At 38.5% G+C, this 18,744-nt stretch overlaps 1 protein-coding gene across 1 annotated transcript in view; it reads right to left on the bottom strand.

The window, feature by feature from the left end:
• The window catches only part of LOC134368152 (histone H3.3A-like), a 64,024-nt gene extending 57,871 nt beyond the window's left edge, over positions 1-6,153 (bottom strand). Inside the window, exons 1-2 of the mRNA XM_063084701.1 lie at positions 6,103-6,153; positions 5,781-5,910 (exon numbers count right to left, since the gene is read on the bottom strand). Of these exons, the coding sequence (XP_062940771.1) occupies positions 5,781-5,910; positions 6,103-6,153 (181 nt within the window). The remainder of the gene's footprint in view (positions 1-5,780; positions 5,911-6,102) is intronic.
• Between the last annotated feature and the right edge of the window lie 12,591 nt (positions 6,154-18,744).

Below are 18,744 nucleotides of genomic sequence, written 5' to 3' on the forward strand. Positions count from 1 at the left end.
GGGAGGACACAAGGGTGGGCTTCCAGAACCAGAGCAATGGTTAGGCAAGCATAAATTAGATATGGGCCAGACAAGACCCACAAGGGCATCTGCCAGTATAAGCAAGTTTCTTGTGTGAGGGATTCCTGGTTATGGGTCAGACAATGATGCATTAGATTGTCTACCAGGTGAAAGAAGTATCCCATGAAAAGCACATTGTAAATACACATGCCCAGCTCCCCTTCATTTTCTGTTAGGGCAGAGTTGCTAGCTGTTCTAGTACTAGAATCCCAATGTAGCTGGGGACTCTCAAGACAGCACGATACAAAGTCAACATATAAAAATCAATTGTGTTTCTATATAGGTGCAACAAATTGTTAGAAAATAAAATAAAAATATAATTTCTTTTAAAACAGTATTGAAACCACAAACTACTATAGGATAAATTTCAGAAAAGATTATATAGCTTCTACACTGAAAACTATAAAACCATTTTGAAAGAAATTAAAGAATGCCTAAATGAAATACTTAACATTCAAGTATCGGAAAACTCGATATTGCTAAGATGTTAATTTTCCCCAGCTTGATCTATAGATTCAACCCAATCCCAATCAGACTTCCAGCAAGATGTTTTATAGGAATTCACAAGTTACTTGTAAAATTTACATGAAAATGCAAATGACCTAAAATAGCCAAACAATTTAAAAAAGAACAAAGTTGGATGACTTATAACAACTGATTTCAGGGCTTATAAATCTACAACTGGCAACCGTGATGAAGATGAGAAATTTATAAGCCTACAAGAAAAATAGGTTTGGAAGAGCCATGGTGACCTATAAAAACACTTATGGATACTGTAAAATTTATAAAAATAAAAGTAGAAATACACTAACGATTACATCAGTGGTATTTTATACTTTGTAGTAAAGAATTTTCCCTTGCCCAAAGAGGTCTGGCCCCTTGTCTTGGCTCCTGGGAGGTAACCTCTAAAGCCCTGGAATTTGCTGAGTGATAGGAGGGAATAAGGAGGCACTACACTGATTCTTACAGTCTTAAAATCAGAAAAACACCTATCGTTTAGTTATAGGGAAATACACACACACACACACACACACGCACGCACACATCAAATTGTCACTTAGTAGGCATATTATTCACAACAAAGCAAAATGAATTGACCAGTGCCTGATAACTTTGAAGGAAGACCAGCGGAGCCTGAGGTTTGGAGGGCCCTCTTTTAGAAAAAGAACACAAAATGATAAATACAAAACAAGATACAAAATGCACAGTAGTCTGAATCAAATGCAGATAAATATCCTACTTTTGCAATTTTTATAAAAACATATGACTATATGAACACATTGTCTTGTGAACACACAAGCCTTGGAAGGTGCTTCTGCAAATGAGGGGTCTTGAAGCATAAGCTTCATTAGCTTCATGGTAAATTCACCTCTGAGGAAGATGATCCTTTGTGTCCAGGAAATAAGTAATGATAAATATAAATTAACTGTACAGATCTGTTTATTATTAAGTGTGTATACCTAGAAGTAGACAAACTGTGAAGTTCAAGGGCATACTCCAGACTACCTATTCTGCTCAAGACTTCTGACAACAACTACAAGGAGTTAGAGTGTTACAGCAAAGTTAGAGGGTACAGTCCCCAAGACTGCCTTCACTTCTGACATCAACTGCAAGTTCAAGGAGTCCCCCAAAATGTCCTCAGGTTTGATAATTTACAATGAGGACTCAGAGAATTCACTGAAAGCTATTACACTCATGGTTCTTGTTTATTAGAGGAAAAGGGTACAGGTCCAAAAAAGAGACACATAGGATAGAGTATAGGACGGTTCCAAATGCCAAGCTTCCATTGTGCTCAGGATGCACTACTCTTCCAGTATGGATGTGTGATAATACGCACAAAGTATTGCCAACCAGGGATGCTCACTCCAGCTTTGCTGTACAGAGTTTTTATTGGGTCTCCATTAGATAGGCATGATTGATTGATTGATTGCCCATGTGGTTGAATTCAGTTTCCAGCAACTTCCTCCCATTCCTGGAGATCAGACTGATACCTTATGGTCTGATGGGCCCACCATGAGTCACCTCATTAACATAAACTGTCAGGTGTGGTCTGATGATGTTGTATATGTGAAAGCATTGACATATAGATCAGTAATAGACTCAGTCATATATGGCCCATCGATTCGTAACAAAGGTGCCAAGGTAGCTCAATGGTGGAGAGGAGTCTTCAGAAAATTGTGCTGAAACAACTGCTTATCTGTATGGGGTGGTGGTGGTGGTGGAGAAACATTTATTCTTACCAGCAGAAAATAAGTGAGCATCTTCATCCCAGCATTACCAGCAAAACTCCTGAGATTCATTCTGATTGCCCTGGCTTCACTCACATTCCCCCCTGAATCAATCCATGTGGCTGGGGGAAGAAATGAGTTTACTGGCTTCATATGTAGCTTTTCCTTTCTAAATGTATCAAACTCAAATGCCTGTATAGACCAGTGTGTTAGTCCATTTTTGTGTTCCTATAACAGAATACCCGAAACTGGGTAGTTTATTAAAAAGCAAAATTTCTTTCTTACAGTTTTAGAGCCTGGGAAGTTCACAGTGCAGGGGGCACATCTGGTGAGGGACTTCTTCTGGGTGGGCACTCACTGCAGGACTCCGTGGTGATGTGGGCAATCACATGGTGAGGATGGCAAGAGCTCTCTCACATACTCACTTGCTCTCCTTATAAAGCCAAGAGTGCTACTCTGTGACGACCCGCTAAACCATGAACCCATTACCCCATAAATGGATTAATCCAATCACCGCTTAAAGGCCCCACCTTTCAAAACTACCATAGTCCGATTTCCCACCCTAATGCTGTTACAATGGGGATCAAGCTTCAATGAGTTTTGGAGGGACATTCAATACATAGCAGCCAGGAAGGGAATATAAACGGAGAAAATGAGCCTGACAGGAGCTCTAGTATACTGGAGAGTACATGTCTCACAGAAAGGGCTCAGCTCCTACTCAGATCCAGGAAATTGATGCCATAGAAGGAGGAACCATCGTAGGCAGGCATTACATTTTTTCAAGAGAGGTTCCCAGATTTTTATGTAAAGTTTCATGATTTGTTATCTAATTTCAAACTTTATATATACTATACCACAGGCATACAAAAAGCGTACGTGGGCTGAATTCAGACTATCAGGATGCATCTTGTGTCCTAAAAACCAGAACACAACGATCTGCTGATGCAAGGATTCTGGTCCAATGGATGATGGTCTTTCTCATTGTCCATTAATCAATTGACATTTTGGTTTTCTATTTTAGTCTCTGTGAGCTTGCTTAATGGGAATCCTTCCCTGAGGGAAAGATCCTATCTTAGTGCACCAACTAAATCAAATTTCAAAGCCTACAAGGGTGAGAATTAAACCCACAATGTAATGAAATCACTGAAGCCATTGCTTTCTTTCAGGCATCATGAAAGCCATTCCAACAGCCCTCCCTGAACCTCTGTGCATTACTTGCACCTTTCCATTTAGGTTGTAACACCTTTCCCTAAAACAAACAAACTGTACTATGAAAGACCCCCCTACAAATTTCCTCTTAGGAATGTGTTAGTTTTCATATAGTATGATTTGATTCACAAAATTTAGATTTATTCTCAACTTCTGAAAAAGACACCAATTACATAAAGCAAGGTATACCTCTATGTTTAATTCTTTTGTCCCAAGGAGACATAGAAATGTGTTATTTGTGAATATTTTTGTTGCAAGGGTCAGAAGACCAAAACAAACTAACCTAAGCAAAAAGGGAATATAATGGCAAATGTACCTGTGAAGTCGAAAGGGATTTTCATTAGCTCTACACACAGCTAGATCCAGGAGCTCTGATTCTCTCTCTGCTTGTCACTTCTTGTTTGCATTCTCATAGTGCCTCCCTCCACAGAGGCATGGGAGTGTGAGGAGGACTATCAGTCACCCCAGACTTGTGTGAGCAATTTCAGCAGAAACGCCTTGGCTAGCCTGACTTGACTCATATGCTCATCCTTGAGTCAATTGTTGGGGCCCAAGAAATGGGGTACTTTGACTGGACATACCTGGGTCATAATACCACCCCTTTGTCATAAGACGACCCTAATGGCCAGGGCAGGATTAAAATCATATAAACTGTGTTTACCCATAGGAAAGAAGGTTTCTATGTCCAAGAGAAGGGAGCAAAAGTTGTGCACAGACAAGAGCAACACAGGTACATTAGAGCAATTCACAGCCTTAGGAATTAATCCTTTGCTTTATCTACTTCAGATAGCAAAAGTACACTATTCTGCAGATGAAGAGGACATTCAGATAAGTTCTATATAAAACCTCATTAAAACTCAATAGAAGAATTTTCTATGCTAATGTGAAATTCCTTGGAAAGTATAGTGCTACTTTATTATATAAAACATAGAGATGGAAGAGACCCAGCAATGATTCAGGCCATCCATCAAGTGGTGTATTTTAAGCCCTTACTCTGCATTTCTGCTTCCCAGTCCAGTCTAGCTGGAGTTTCAAATTATGCCTCTTATGCCACATTTCTTAACTTAATAATTCTCTCAGCCAGGAAATTTTTGGCTGATTGAACAGCATTCTAAGCTCATGCGAGTCTACAGCAGAGTGAGCTATCAAGAAACTATAAAAGGACCGGGAGGGAAAATACAGGTGGTACATGTAGATTCTTGTGTATATCTGAATAAAATTTTGAGCATTTAAAGTTACAGACTGCCACGCTGTGATGACAGGCCTTCAGTGAGTGCATTCTGGAAGTCACGCAGAGATTAATGGCTTTGATTTGGCAGGCAGCAGAAGGGGGTAGTATGGGGCATTGCTACCGCATTTGGTATTCTCAGGCGTCACTTACCAGTTTGGGATTTAGGGGCAGTAGTTTAGAGTCACTAATGTGGTAAACTGAGAGCTGTTGATGGTGTTCCTCTTTGCCAAAAAAGCTCAGCACTCAGGTGCCCCAGTGTCTAAAATTCTAACTTTAGAATTCATGTATTTGGTTTAAGCATCTTCCTTTCTCCACAGTGATCACTATCCCCACTCCCACAGGTAACACTTTAAGTCTTTGTGTATATAAGTGGTGTCTATTCAATTCCTTTGCCCTCTTACAGAAGGGACACTTAGTTATACATTTTGAGACCTCTTGTTTTTTAAAAAAAATAATAACAATAATTTATTGACTGAGTGATTCCAAAGATGCTGTGGAAAATTCGATTAAGTAACAAGGGAACCTTTTCTTTTTTTTGATATATCTTTTGACTTTTTAAAATTTATTTTTTATTAGTGTATTCATTGTTACAAATCATACTTATTCATTTTGCCATTTATTCAATCTCTCCCCTTCCCCTTCCCTCTCCCCCTTCCCCCTCCACTTTCCCTTTCCCCTTCCTCCCTCCCTGTCTCCCTTCTCCCCACCTCCTCTATTAACCATAGACTTGTTCTCTCCATCTGTTAGATTAACTTTTCCTCTGTTGGTTTGTTGCCTAGATGATCTGTGACAGGTGTGTCAAGTCCTCCCCTATTATCATAGACGCTTCTTCTGTTACTCTGGAGTGTGCTTTGTGGAGAGAGAGGATCTCTTCTTTTTTATTTTTTTTGTTTCCACTGGTGCCTCTCCTTGTGTCAATGCAGTTGAGAGTCTGGTGTGCCACCTACACGGTGGCTGTGACTGCTGCTATAAAGACTAGCTGCTTTTGTGGCAGCTGTGGCAATCACAGTAGCTATGGTGTGTGGGAATGGTGTTTTTGGTGTGTTCTTTACCTGGTCGCAGCTCGGTTCGTCTTCCCCCTGCTCCGTACCTCAGGACCCTGGCAGGGCCCCGGGGTGGTGGCAGCAACTTGCTTAGTTGCGTCTGTGTTTGGCTTTCCCCAGTTTTGAGACCTCTTGAAACCTGGAGTTAGGGGTGGCACAAAAAATGTGCCAAAGACAAATTTAAAAATTGATCAGTTTTGCCAGAGTCTGGACTTGCTGCAAATCAGTTTCTCAGCTCGTCAGGTGGAGGAGGTCTCTCGAGCTCTAGTGCAGAGTCTTCTAAGATGCTGCTAATGTGTTAGGGCTGCTAGACCTGCAGGCTTTGCCCTACTGGAGTAGAGGCTGCTGGATTCTGAAAGGTGGGTGGAGGTAAAGCAGCCATACTGGCCTGGGAGTCCGGAGGAGTGTGGTTAAAACCAAGGGATAGACCACAGAGCTATGCTCAAGCCTCTTTAGTTTCAGGGGAAGATCGGTAGAGCATATCCCTTAGAGTGGAAGTTGGGTACAATTTGCAGAGCAGGAATGTTTAGGTTGAATTATATGGAATGAGAATTTGGTCAATTACATTCACTTAATGTCTCATTATCCCTCCTTGTTCTTACTTAACAAATTCCTCCTCTTTTTAGTATAGGATTTAAACATTTGTAAACTGTTATCACACCCCTGCTTAGTGATCACTTAGCAAAGCCACATTTTAAATTCCTTTCATCTTTTCTTGTAAATCAATCTCTTTCTTCCATGGCTCTTTTTGTTTCCTCATTGCTCTAAGCTTTTCTTTCTTTTTCTTTTTCTTTCTTTCTTTCTCTCTCTCTCCTTCCTTCCTTCCTTCCTTCCTTCCTTCCTTCCTTCCTTCCTTCCTTCCTTCCTTCCTTCCTTCTCCTTTTTTTTTTTTTTTAAAACCTCATTCTGGTATTAAAATACTTCAATTAAATGCAATGCTTTACCTCCCAGGCTGTATGTAGCCTTGTTCTTTGGACCTGGGGCAGATTACATGCTTTAGCTGGATTCTCCTTTTACTCTTTCTTTCAGCTTTTCTGTATCTACAGAGCTTTTATAGGAGTGGGTTCCGTCTTCTTCAATGATTGCTACAATATATTTCTGGTTCTCAAATGTTACTGTGCATCAAAATCACGTGGGGGTGTTCCTTAAAAATGTTATTTCTTTGGTTCTAGTCCCCTGATTAAGTAGCAATTCATTGATTACCTACCACTTTTTAAAACAAGAACCCATAGGTGAATCTGATGTAGGTGGTCCAGAAGCTATACCCTGAGAAACACTGCTTCAGGCCTTAGGGGAGCCAGAAACCACTCTTCATTAATCACCTATGCCAGTGCTTCACTTGAGGTGGTGGTGGTACCCAAAATGATTTCAGGTGGTCCACGGATAATACAGACTTTGTATAGAATCACATAATGAGGAAGTTTTCCCTTTTAAATTCTTTTCCAGTTCTCACTTTGGTGCAAGTTTATCCTGAACAGTTCTCTGACACATTCTGTTTCTTTTTGTTTTTGTTTTTGGCGTCTGGCTGGTAAGGGGATCAGACTCTGACACATTCTAATTCAACTTTTTAACAAAGAAAAAGCAAGCTTCAAAGCCACAGGCTAGGGAGCCTCTGCCAGGCAACAATACAAGAGCACTTCAGAAAGATCGTGGAAAAATAGAATTAAAAGATAATATGAATCTTTCCATGAGCTTTTTGAAGTAACCCTTTATTTAGCTAAATTTTAAGAATGTTATTTTGTTTTATTATGTATATTTTTACTCTTGCCTTCTCTTTATGGCAAATGATACTGGTTTCCATTTACTGTAATGAGATAAACTCTCCTTTTCAAATAAATAAGTAAACCAATTTAAGTAAATTTAAAGAAAAAATAAATTAAACAAATAATAGTAAAGGTGATATGTATATAAAGCAAAAATTGTGAAGGAAGTTTTTGATGGTATAGAGATGTAATGAAATCTGTGTAGGTGATTCACAGAAATCTCAAGTGTAAGAACCCCTAAGCTGTGCTGATGTAACACCATTAGTTTGGCTATTTTTTTTTTTTTTCTGAATCATGTGTTATCACCATCAATATTTTCAAGTAAGAAATCATTCACTGAATTGTTGTCTTTTGGTGATATTTATAATTCATTATAATTTATAATATTTGACCTATACCATTCATTTTTAATAAATTCAATCTTTTTATGGCTGTGAGTCCACAGTTTTGATATTTGAGTTTCTACTTTTGCGTGAGAACTTGTTCCTTTATTTCTGCCTTTGGCTATAGTTGAGTCACTCCCTTTTGCATATAAAACAGTGCTAGTATTAAGAGAGAAATATAAGACCCATCCTCTAGGACCTTAAACTGTAGCTAGAGAGTCAAAAGGAAAACACGTTTCTAAAGTTGGTGAAGGGGACTAGAATATGCCACCCCAAAACATGCCACTTTAGCAGAAGGATTATTTTGAGCTGAGAGCAATTGAGAATTTTCTGCTCTTCCCTTACCTACTTAAAAGCAGAGCATAAATTTCCCTTTGTGAAGATGTTTCCTCCCTGTTACAGGAAGGAAAGAGTGACACATCACCAGAGGTGGAAAGTATATATGGAGATGAGTTTGCATAAACAGACTTTACAAAAATAACCCGTATCTTCCATTAGGTTCCCATTTATTTCCTAGTCTCTGCTCCATGATTTATCATTCCTTGGAGCTCAAACCCCCTTTTCTTTGTTAAAATGGTATATAAACCCCTCAGTCTAATCACTTTGAGTTTTACTTCTTTTTCTGTGAACTCCTGTGCACATAAATATTAATCAAAATTGTGTGCCTCTTTTCCTGTTAATCTGTCTTTTGTTAGCTTAATTCACAGGCTCCCAGGTTGAGAACATGAGAGGGTAGAGGACAATGTTTTCTTCTCCACCCTAGCATTTATTGAACACTTCATAACCAGCACTTACTATACTGAGCTAAAAGCTTTTCATTCATTATCTCTTTTCATTCTCACAGCAACCTACTGAGGTAGTTATTAATGACATATTTATTGAACTTTTGCCAGGTGCTTTATATGTGTTCTCTAATTCTCACAGTGATCCTGTGAGGTCATGACAATGATCAGTCCTATTTTACTGAGGGGGGGATTGAGCCACAGAGAAGTTAGGCAATTTGCTCAAGGTCACACTGCCAGTATGTGGTGGAGCAGAGGATTTGAACCCAGGCAGTTTGGCTCCAAAGCCTGTACTCTTGCTGCATTGCTATCATCCCAATTTTACAAATGAGCATACTGATGTTTAGAAAGGAAAATGTAACCTGCTGAAGACTACATGGCTAGTAAGTGACGGAACTGAGGGCATGTGCTTTTAACCCTTAAGCTATTCTGTCTCATAAAACAATAGGTTAACAATTTAAAAGAACAATAAAGCAGTGTCATATGGCAGGGGGTGGCAATGGCAAGGTTAGCAGAAGAATTTCCAGATTTTGTCTTCTATGCTAGGAAGAAAGCTTTTATATTTGCATTGTTTCCAATTTCCTTGTATTTGCTTTTATACTTATAACAGGTTTTTTGTTTTTGTTTTTTTTCCCCCCAAATAAGGGCAACTAGTTCACCACCCAGATCCCTCGATGCTCTGGGCTAGTTGTCTTGCTGCCCTGATAATATGGATATGCTTGATTTTCTTGTGGTCCATTTACTGTTTTATCGGCACAGTTATTGATAAAAGAAAGCTCTTTGCCCGTATGCATTCTTTGGCCTTAAATTAGCTCGGTGGGCTGATATTACCTTTGGACAATTAACCCCTTTGCTAGCAAAAGCCTTTCTAGACCAACAGTACTTACGGTCTATTGATGTTAAAATCTCCAGGGCCTCCAAATTAATCTTTTCTCCAGTTTTTAAGTGGAGTGGCTTTTTGTTTTTATTTTTGCCTGAGAGGTTCCACGTTCAGTTGATATCACGGCTTTCTTTAGTTAATCAGTTTTGCTTGTCCTTTCCAAACAAACAGATAAATAAACAAACCTATTTTAAACATAGCGCAGAAAGATGAGGAGCATTTTAACTGGAGGAAGTGGTGGGTGTGGTGGTGGCAGCATTATGTGGGTGCATATGTGGCAGAAGAAGGTGGAAGTAAGAAAAAAAAAGTAAAATGGCACAGGAAACAAGTACAGAAAAATCTAATTGTAGATGGTTTGTTTGTTGCAGGTCTTCTCTTTATATAAGCTATCCATTCTAGAGATTCCCTTGAAGAGAGGTTTTGTCTGTGTTACTTCATTGAGCAGTACCGTGGGAAGAAAAGTATTCCATGAACGGTAATCTAATTAAACATCAAACCTAGACAGTAAAGCAATGCTTTTCAACCCTGAAAAGAAGGTTTTAAGTTCCTGCTCTACTTGGAAATAAAATGCATATTTCCCGTTTATGTAATAGGTTATATAAATCTTCTTAATGAAACTAAAAGTACCAGTTGAATATTGTGCGAAAATGTTCCTTTAAAAATGTTCTTGTGGAGTCACAAAGGACAGGATAATTAAAACTCCTTGCAGAGTTTAGTTCTTTGACCTCTCATTAGTTTCAGCATTATAAATTGCCATTTGTTAGAAGCCTAATTTGATTATTAGCCCCTCTGAGCTTACAGCATGCATTCTGAAGAGTGGACTCTGCGTGACTCAGAATGCATGCTGCTGCTGCCTACCCGACATGGAAAATGGAGGAGCAAATTGCCTTGCTCCTGGGTGTTCACGAGTTAGTCATACTAAAGTGGTTAAACAAAAGGAAAGCAGTCCTTTCCAACATCCACAGTTATGAATTTGATAAAAGAAACTCAATGGGTAGTGTGACAATTTCATTCTGAAAGCAGCTTTATTAGGTGCCATGGAGGAAAGAGGAGAAAGAGGGAATTTTAGTTCCTACAGTTTTATCATTAAAAAACCTGAAGGTCATATCACTTTATGTCACCCTGCATAGTGAAATAAAAACTGACTTACTTCCTCGAAGTATTTCAACAAATGATTGCTGAAAGTTAGAGCAGGGGACTACTAGCATATGCATTCTTTGTTTCTCTGGGTAGGTACTCTTGTCTCAGAATTTTGATTAATTCCTCAATATTACTACTAGGAGCCTTAGCAAGTGTAATCAGGCCTGTTGCCAAAGCCAGTGTCCATAAAATGGCCTACTTCTATTTTTTTTTAAATGAGCAAGCTGCATCAGAGTTGTGAAAAAGCAGAAAAGCACATTAATAAGAATATGGAAATTAAACACCCCACCCCCTGGGCTTGCCAAATATAAATAACTGAAAAAAGTGCTCCCACCGCCTCCATTACACTCTAGAAGATCATTTGAGGCAAGCATAAAAGTCTTCGACTTTCCCAAGTTTGAGATTATAAAAGAGGACTACATAAAGTCAGAGTTCAAGTCTGAAAAATGTAGAACGCACAATAACAATAGTAGTAGTAATAATAATAATAGAGCATGTAGTAGATTCTCTTAGTGAGCTTCCACTTACTCAGCTTACTAAATTAACTGACTCTCGGTAAGACCCAGTCATCGATGGCCACGGTTACACTAACTGCTTGTGGTTAATAGTGTGGTTAGAAACTGTGGTCACAAGTATCTAGTTTGCCCAGATGCTTCTGCTTCAACTATTTGAGTTGTATGCTTGCCAAAAATTGGTTCAGTTTGTTCCAAAGCTGTTTATTTCAGTTGTACATAATAATATAATTATGGGATTTAATTAAATATTATGTAAACTGATAAAAACAAATGCAAAGTGAGTTGTTAGTTCAATGGAATCTAGGGTGAATGCCTTTGTAAGATTCAGTAAAAGCAGGGGGCTAAAAAAAAATCTGTCAAAGTAGATGTGGGTGAGAAAAAAGTAAGATGGGGGGATTGTAATAATTTAGAAAGATTCTACATTCAGATTGTTTCACATTATTTTTATTGTAAAATAGTTGATTGTACATATTTGTGGGGTACAACATTGAATATTAATACCTGTGTGCAATATGTGATGCTCAAATCAGGATAAGCAGTATATTCAACATTATGCAGTGTATCATTTTTTGAGCTTCACATTTTTTGTGTTTTACTTTATTTTATGGAAGATTTCAAATTTATCTAAAATTAAAAATTCTCCTGTAATTAACGTGATACACTCATCACCTAGCTTCAATAATTATCCAATGTCCAATCTTATTTCATCTATACCTCGCTCCCTCTACTGCCACAATTATTTTGAAGCAAATCTCAGCTGCTATATTACTTCCTCTAATAGATCTTTTTAAGTTTTTATTCCACTTTAAAGGAACCCAAACTAGAAATTATTGTAGATGTGGCTTGTGCAAGCAAAATAGTACAAAACTGCAAAAGTCAACCAATACCCAAGGGAAAAAAAAAGGCTGGAGGGTAAAAAAAAAAAAAATCACGGCAAAATGATTTTCCATGACATACCTTTATTGGACCCTAGGAGGGCGAAGATATCCACTAATCAACCTGCTGCTCAAAAAGTGTTTGTTAAAATAAAATATTTAAGGTATACAACTTATTTTAATGATTCTTTGTTTCAATTGCTTTCTTTGGCTAAACAACAAACTACTGAGTCCTGCTTGTTCGATAAAAGAGTTTCTAGCACAAAAATGATAATGACAGTGATGTACTGTGATTGGCATGCTGAGGATGATTTGCATGTCAAGGTTAATGTAAACCAGAATTGGGCAATGCCATATTTTTGAGGCTTATTTCATTTGAAATAGAAAAACTCACAGCTTTAAGGTTTGTTTCATTTGAAAAATCATGGCTTTGAGAACGGCAAAGATGTCATGTTAATTGAATTGTCTGTCCAAATCCAACTTCTTCTTTTAGCATAGGCGGTCCAGTTCACAAGGTGGGATACTTTAGTGATTTAGTGCCCCACTCCCCAACCCCTAGACATACCTAACTGGACTAGGGATGGGCACCCCAAGATGCCAACCCATTGGCTAACCAGTATCAGTCAACTGCTCTTTCTCAAGAATTTGAGGATACATATATCTACTTAGAAAATAGGTGGATGATTGGCCTGTGTGGCTGCTTTAGCCATTTTGAGTCATATGAAAGCAGAGGAAGTGAGTCTAGAGAGAAAGAGAGGAAGCAGAGAGGCAGAGATGACAGGGCCCTTTTTTTTTTTTGACAGAGTGAGTGTATTAGTCCATTTCTGTTGCTTATAACAGAAATACCTGAAACTGGGTAATTTGTAAAAAACAATATTTATTGCTTACAGTTTGGGAGACTGGGAAGTCCAAAGTCCAGGGAACACATCTAATAAGGGCCTTTTTGGTGGGTGGAAACTATTCCCAGCAACACAGTGTCACATGGCAGATGGCAAAGCTGGGGCGGGGGGGCACTTCTCATGCACTCTCTTTTTAAAGCCATCAGAACCACACCCATGACTGCCATTAAACTATCAATAGATTAATCCACTCACTAGAGCATGATCTTTACAATTTAGTCACCTCTTCAAGGCCCTACCTTTCAATTACCGTGTTAGGATTTCCTGCCCTCTTAATACAGTCACAGTGGGGGTTAAGTTTCTAATACCTGGAACTTTGGGAGACATAATTCAATCCATAGCAGTGAGCAACCATGGTTTCTGACTTATGTACATTTCCAGTTTCTAGAGTCCTGACTGGGCTTTGTTGGTTGCCCTTGGATTCCCATGAAAATACTTGTTGCAGCCTTATATTAAATTCCTTTTTATTTAAGCTTGCTTGAGTGGGCTCCTGCTCCTTGAAATCAGCAATCATCGACTGAGAAACAGGATGGCCTCTGATATCAATGATGAAAGTAGATAATCAAAAGGCACAGGCAATAAAACACCTCATAGTTTAGTTCAAATATAGCATTAGGCTATGGTTTCTTGTGGAAAGCCCCTGTGTGTGTGTATATATGTGTTTGTGCACTTGTGTGTATGGGTTTTTATGTATGACTATTTCACATCAACCCATGCTATCTATAAAGCACCCAGGCCTTTGCCGGCTTAAGGAACTCCATTCACATATCTCACACAGGAAGAGAGAATTGTCTATTGCTAAACCCAGGCCTATGGAACAGGACAGAGTTACATTATTTTATTCATTTTTTTTACTGCTATGATCCTCTATTATTTTAAAAGCTGCTTATGAGCCTGAAAAAGAGAATTTTCTGTTTCTGTTTGATTTCATTCTCCATGAACTATTCTAGGTTGGTGCCCAAAGATAATGCTTTTCCATACATTCATACTCAACTCTTGTATATATTCAATACCTACTATGCATCGAGCACTTTTACATACTGATCTTGCACATGAGGAAATTGAAACTCAGAAGAATTGAATGTCTTCTCCAAAGTTGCACAGCTAGTAAGTGACAGAATGAGATGATCTTTCTATGGCAAGAATGGGTGTTTCTCCTCCAACCATTATTCAATAGCATTGAGTGCAAAAAGCAGAATGGAATACATGGATTAGAATAAGGCTAAGCATGGCATTCTTCCATGATGATGAAATTATTAGTAGTATTACAGATGAAATTCCTTTAATTTAGCACTCCATTAATTAATCATTTGTGCTATTAAACGAGAATATTGCTACTGAGCAAAATATGCTTTATGCAAGAAGAAGGGGAGATGATCATAGCACTATGCCCACATTGCAAGAACACACCTTGGTCCACTTGGGTTTAATTTGGATTTAGATCACAAGTAAATTTGAATCATCCCTGATTTGACCTTAGCCTCTTTTGTATTTATCACTATTACCCACAATATCCACTCTGCTTTCTTCATGAAATACTGAGTGGAAATGTCAGGAAGTATTTTGTATTGTAAGAATTTTGAGGTCTCCAGTTGGAGGAAAACTTGGAAGGGTATTCAGGAAGGCTGAGTGGAACATTATGCAAACAGCTCTATCCAAGCATATGTAGATCTAGCACTAGTCAGGTAGGTCTTTGCTTTTCTATGCACCCTCCTAGAGGAAATCACTTCCCTCACCTGGATCTCGGTTTACCCATTTGTAAATTGAGCAATGTGATCTAGATTAGCTCTTTAAGTCTCTCCTAACTAGATAATTTTGCATTTCATGAAATACATTTTCCAAAAGCAATAGCTCACTGAAACAGAATTATCATATTCTTTTTCCTTTTAGAAAGTAACTTAATTGGATGGCAATGCATTTTCTAGAAGCTGGTGAACCTAATATTTGATGGATACCAGCCTAGTTTGTACTGACATCTTGCGTGGCTTCCACTAGACATTACACAATCTGACATGACTCTTCACACAGCTCATCTGGCCCAGAGGTTAAACATGTTCATTTGCTTATTATCAGGGCCCTGCATACACATGTCTGCCAACACTTCTAGCACTTGGAAAAAAAGAAAAAAAGAAAAAAGAATTAGAGAGAGACTTGGCATTTTAACTTTTTGTTTGTTCCTGGCAGGATTGTTGATTTTCCTTTGCAATTTCATGAGCATTTTATGGTCTTTATTGAATGACTAAAATGTATTTGTTTTGGGAGTATGACAGAGAACTATCATTCTCCTTTAAAAAACCTTTGGGGATTAGTCTGTTCAATTTCTAAGGCTGCCACTCATTCAAAAATATTAAATGAATTTAAAACAGGGAAGAAGTCTGTCACAAAATTAAAGTAACTTCTAGAGAATTCCACATGGTCAACTTCTAGTTTCCGCTAGGAAATACAGAGCCAACTACGCCCCAGCTCTACCTTGATCATACAGTACAGGGCTTCTCCACAAATCCATTCACTGTAGGTTTGCTTAGTCTAACTCCTCTGTCCTCTTGAATCTACATTCAGTACGAATGACAGAACTGAAGCAGAGGTGTGAAGGGTCAGTCAGACGTGTGCACTTTTTTCTTGGAGCTTTTATATACAAACATTTAGTTTTCTGAGTCCTGAGAAAAGTCAGAACAATAAGTTTTATCATCAGTGGTATCTTCGTCTTCAGGGATAAACTTTTTGGTTTCTGTAACATCCAAATTGATGTTCCTACTCCTAAAGCATTTTCCTCTTTGTTGACAACAAATGACAATAACAACACGAATTGTCTTTTTTCACAACAGTTTTTCTTGAAGAAGCCCTTGAAGTAACTTCCATGCTGTCTTACACCTTTTCTGATAATACATATTCAATCACTTTATTACATGGCATCAGAAGACTCTATGGCTAAACTCAGTGCTACTCATTCTCTGGAAAAAGAGTTCATTTTTCCATCTGGCTGCTGAAGCAACTCCAAGGGAAAAGTAGTTCTGATTTCTTTCAGGTATTGTTATCTTGCTTCGAGCTGTTTTCTTAGACATTTCTTTGCCGTTATTATTTTTTTTTTCTCAGAGTAGAAAAAAGCTAATAAATAATGTTTTGTCTGCTGTTCTGACCTCAGTCTCCCCTCACTTTTCAAGATGGAAGTTTTGAATGAGGAATACACTGGTTTATTTGCCATATATATTTTCATTGGTTACTAAGAGGTTGCCACCTACTAGTCTTGTAGGGGATGGTGACATTTGGGACATGTATGGATGTGGTATAGATTACATTTGTAACATTTTGATTCACATGATTGTTTAAGTTATTGAAAACTTTAATGTGTTTTGAAAGGGCCAGAGAGTCACCTGCATCATCAAAATTATTCCAGTCTTTTCCAGCTTATATCACATTCTATGCAATAGTAGAAATATCAGTGTAAGAAAGCAAAATAAAGGTATGTGTGACTTTTTAAATTTCTGTTTCATCTATGAGTCTAAAGAAAAACTTAACTTTTTTGTGAAGATTTTATAAAGCACAGACTATCAAGAACTATCAATATAGAGTAGATTAGAAACATTATGTATTTGAAAAAATTAGATAGACATATTTTGGGGGGGCGGAAATGTTGTTCTTCAAATAGTGATTAATAACACAACTTGTTAGAGAGAATCGAGGCTTTACCCATGTGATGGTTTGTTGGAATTGAATGGTCACAGACCAGTTGTACTGAAGTGCCCAGTTATTTCCATCACTGCAGTTAAACTGACACCTAGTTCATCTATCAAGTTAGGGTGAATTCCTCTAACACCAGAAGAGCTGCCAAGGTGTGCCCTGCTGCCATTTTTTTTTTTCCATTTTTGCTGTAAGAAAAACACAATGTTCATTAATCATTGTGGTGCAGGCAAAGTTTTCAACATGGCTAAATCAAATCGGTGGAATCAGGCTTCTGGGGCATGAAATTGAAAGAAACAAAATGTTTGGGATTTTTGCCTTCTTCCCAAGTGAAATGACCTTAGCATTAAAGTACAAACCTGGACAAGAACCTAGCTTTAGCCATAGTACATCCCTAGTTGAGGCTCAGATATTAAGTCCCCTGCCCCTGAGTGTGGAACTGCAATGGCAAGCAGTCCCCATCTACTCCCAGGCAGGTAGGGAACAATTAACTCACTGTAGAGGCAGAGCTGATTCAATGGCTGCTTACAGACCATGGGCCCCTAGACAAGAACAGTTTATACAGCACATCAATAGGAACTATAAGAACTAAATGGCCAGCACAGTCATTGGGTGGTTCAGGGAGAAGAATTCTGAGATGATGTTTGTTTTCCCTTTTCCTTATGTATTCATCTGGTAATAGTTTCTGGTCTGACTCCATCATTCTGACCTACCATATCAGAAGGGTATGCAAACTGTAAGTACACCTGAGATCTCATAAGTGGGTGGGGAAGGCTTTAATATATGTTCCTCTACCCCAAATTCTCCCCACAGACCATGAAATTTAGATTGTGGATATTTCTTTTATAGAGCTTTTTCTCCATGTGTGGCTGCAGCATCCTCTCTAAACCATCCTGACCTCAACTTTCAGTCAAACTGATCAGCTATTGTTCTGCTTGGTGACAGGAACAGATTTTTTCCATGTCTTTGCTGCTGTGGAACAGGATCTCAGTTAATTAGTTCTGCCCAAAGTTACAACTGATGTGGTTTTATAATGATTTTGTCTTTATGTGTGTAGAAATAACCTATATCTATTTTCTTTGTGTTGCCTATTAGATCACAAGCTTCTAGGCTTTAAGAAATTTGTCTTTTATTTAAATCATGAACTGTGTCATATGATTATAATTGTGCCTGTTATTAGTTGCATATTACAACAAATATAATTTTAGCAGTGGTCCCTTTGAGCCTAAGTGGTATTCAGACATACCTGAGTGTATCTGGTTAGCTGATGGGAACAATCCACGAGTTTAGTCACTTGGGGTGAAGAGGCCTGGCATAAAGAAAAGAGGAGGGGAAGGAGGCGGAGGGGAGGTGTCAGGAAGAATATTATAAGTGGGCACCTGGTTGGCAAAGATAAGTTAGAGGAGAAAGGATGGGCAGGATAGCTTGGTCTCTGTCCCCTGATCTATTCCCAAAGACTTCTGTCTGAGCTTTTTGAACAGAAGCATTGTAGGCAGAAGCAGAAAGACCTGTGTTTACAAAGGGATTGTGAGACACATGGCGTAGGATGCCATGGTCAGGCTTCAGGTAGCCTTAATGATTCAGTAAGCAATAGAACACAGAAGTATGTAACTGTGGTGTAGTAAGAAGTTCATTCATAGTAATGGGTAGACCCTTGAATGCTGATGTGGGCACCCCCCAGGCTAAAATCATATAAAGGGTAGCAAGTTCATGACATCTGACTCCTCTAAACTTGCTGATCCCTCCTTCTGCATAGGATACACTCACCGCTGATTTTCTGACACTTGCACAAGAAACCTGAGTGTCAACTGGGAGCTGCATCATTTATAATCATATCTGGTATATCTCCTTTGCAGTCTTGTTTGCTGGTTTGGTAACAACACAAAGTGAAAGTAATTTTGAACAAAGTCTAAGTCATCATTGTTGCCAGTCTTTAATGATCCACCAATTGTGGTCAGGTGGCCAAATGTGAAACAAAATGGAGGAAAAGAGCATCCTGTGTAGACACAGTGTGGCCTCAGTTCAATGAGGATGGAAGGAACTATAACATCTCTTGGG

This window comes from Cynocephalus volans, chromosome X, assembly GCF_027409185.1.
Source record: "Cynocephalus volans isolate mCynVol1 chromosome X, mCynVol1.pri, whole genome shotgun sequence".
NCBI classification, from domain to species: domain Eukaryota; kingdom Metazoa; phylum Chordata; class Mammalia; order Dermoptera; family Cynocephalidae; genus Cynocephalus; species Cynocephalus volans.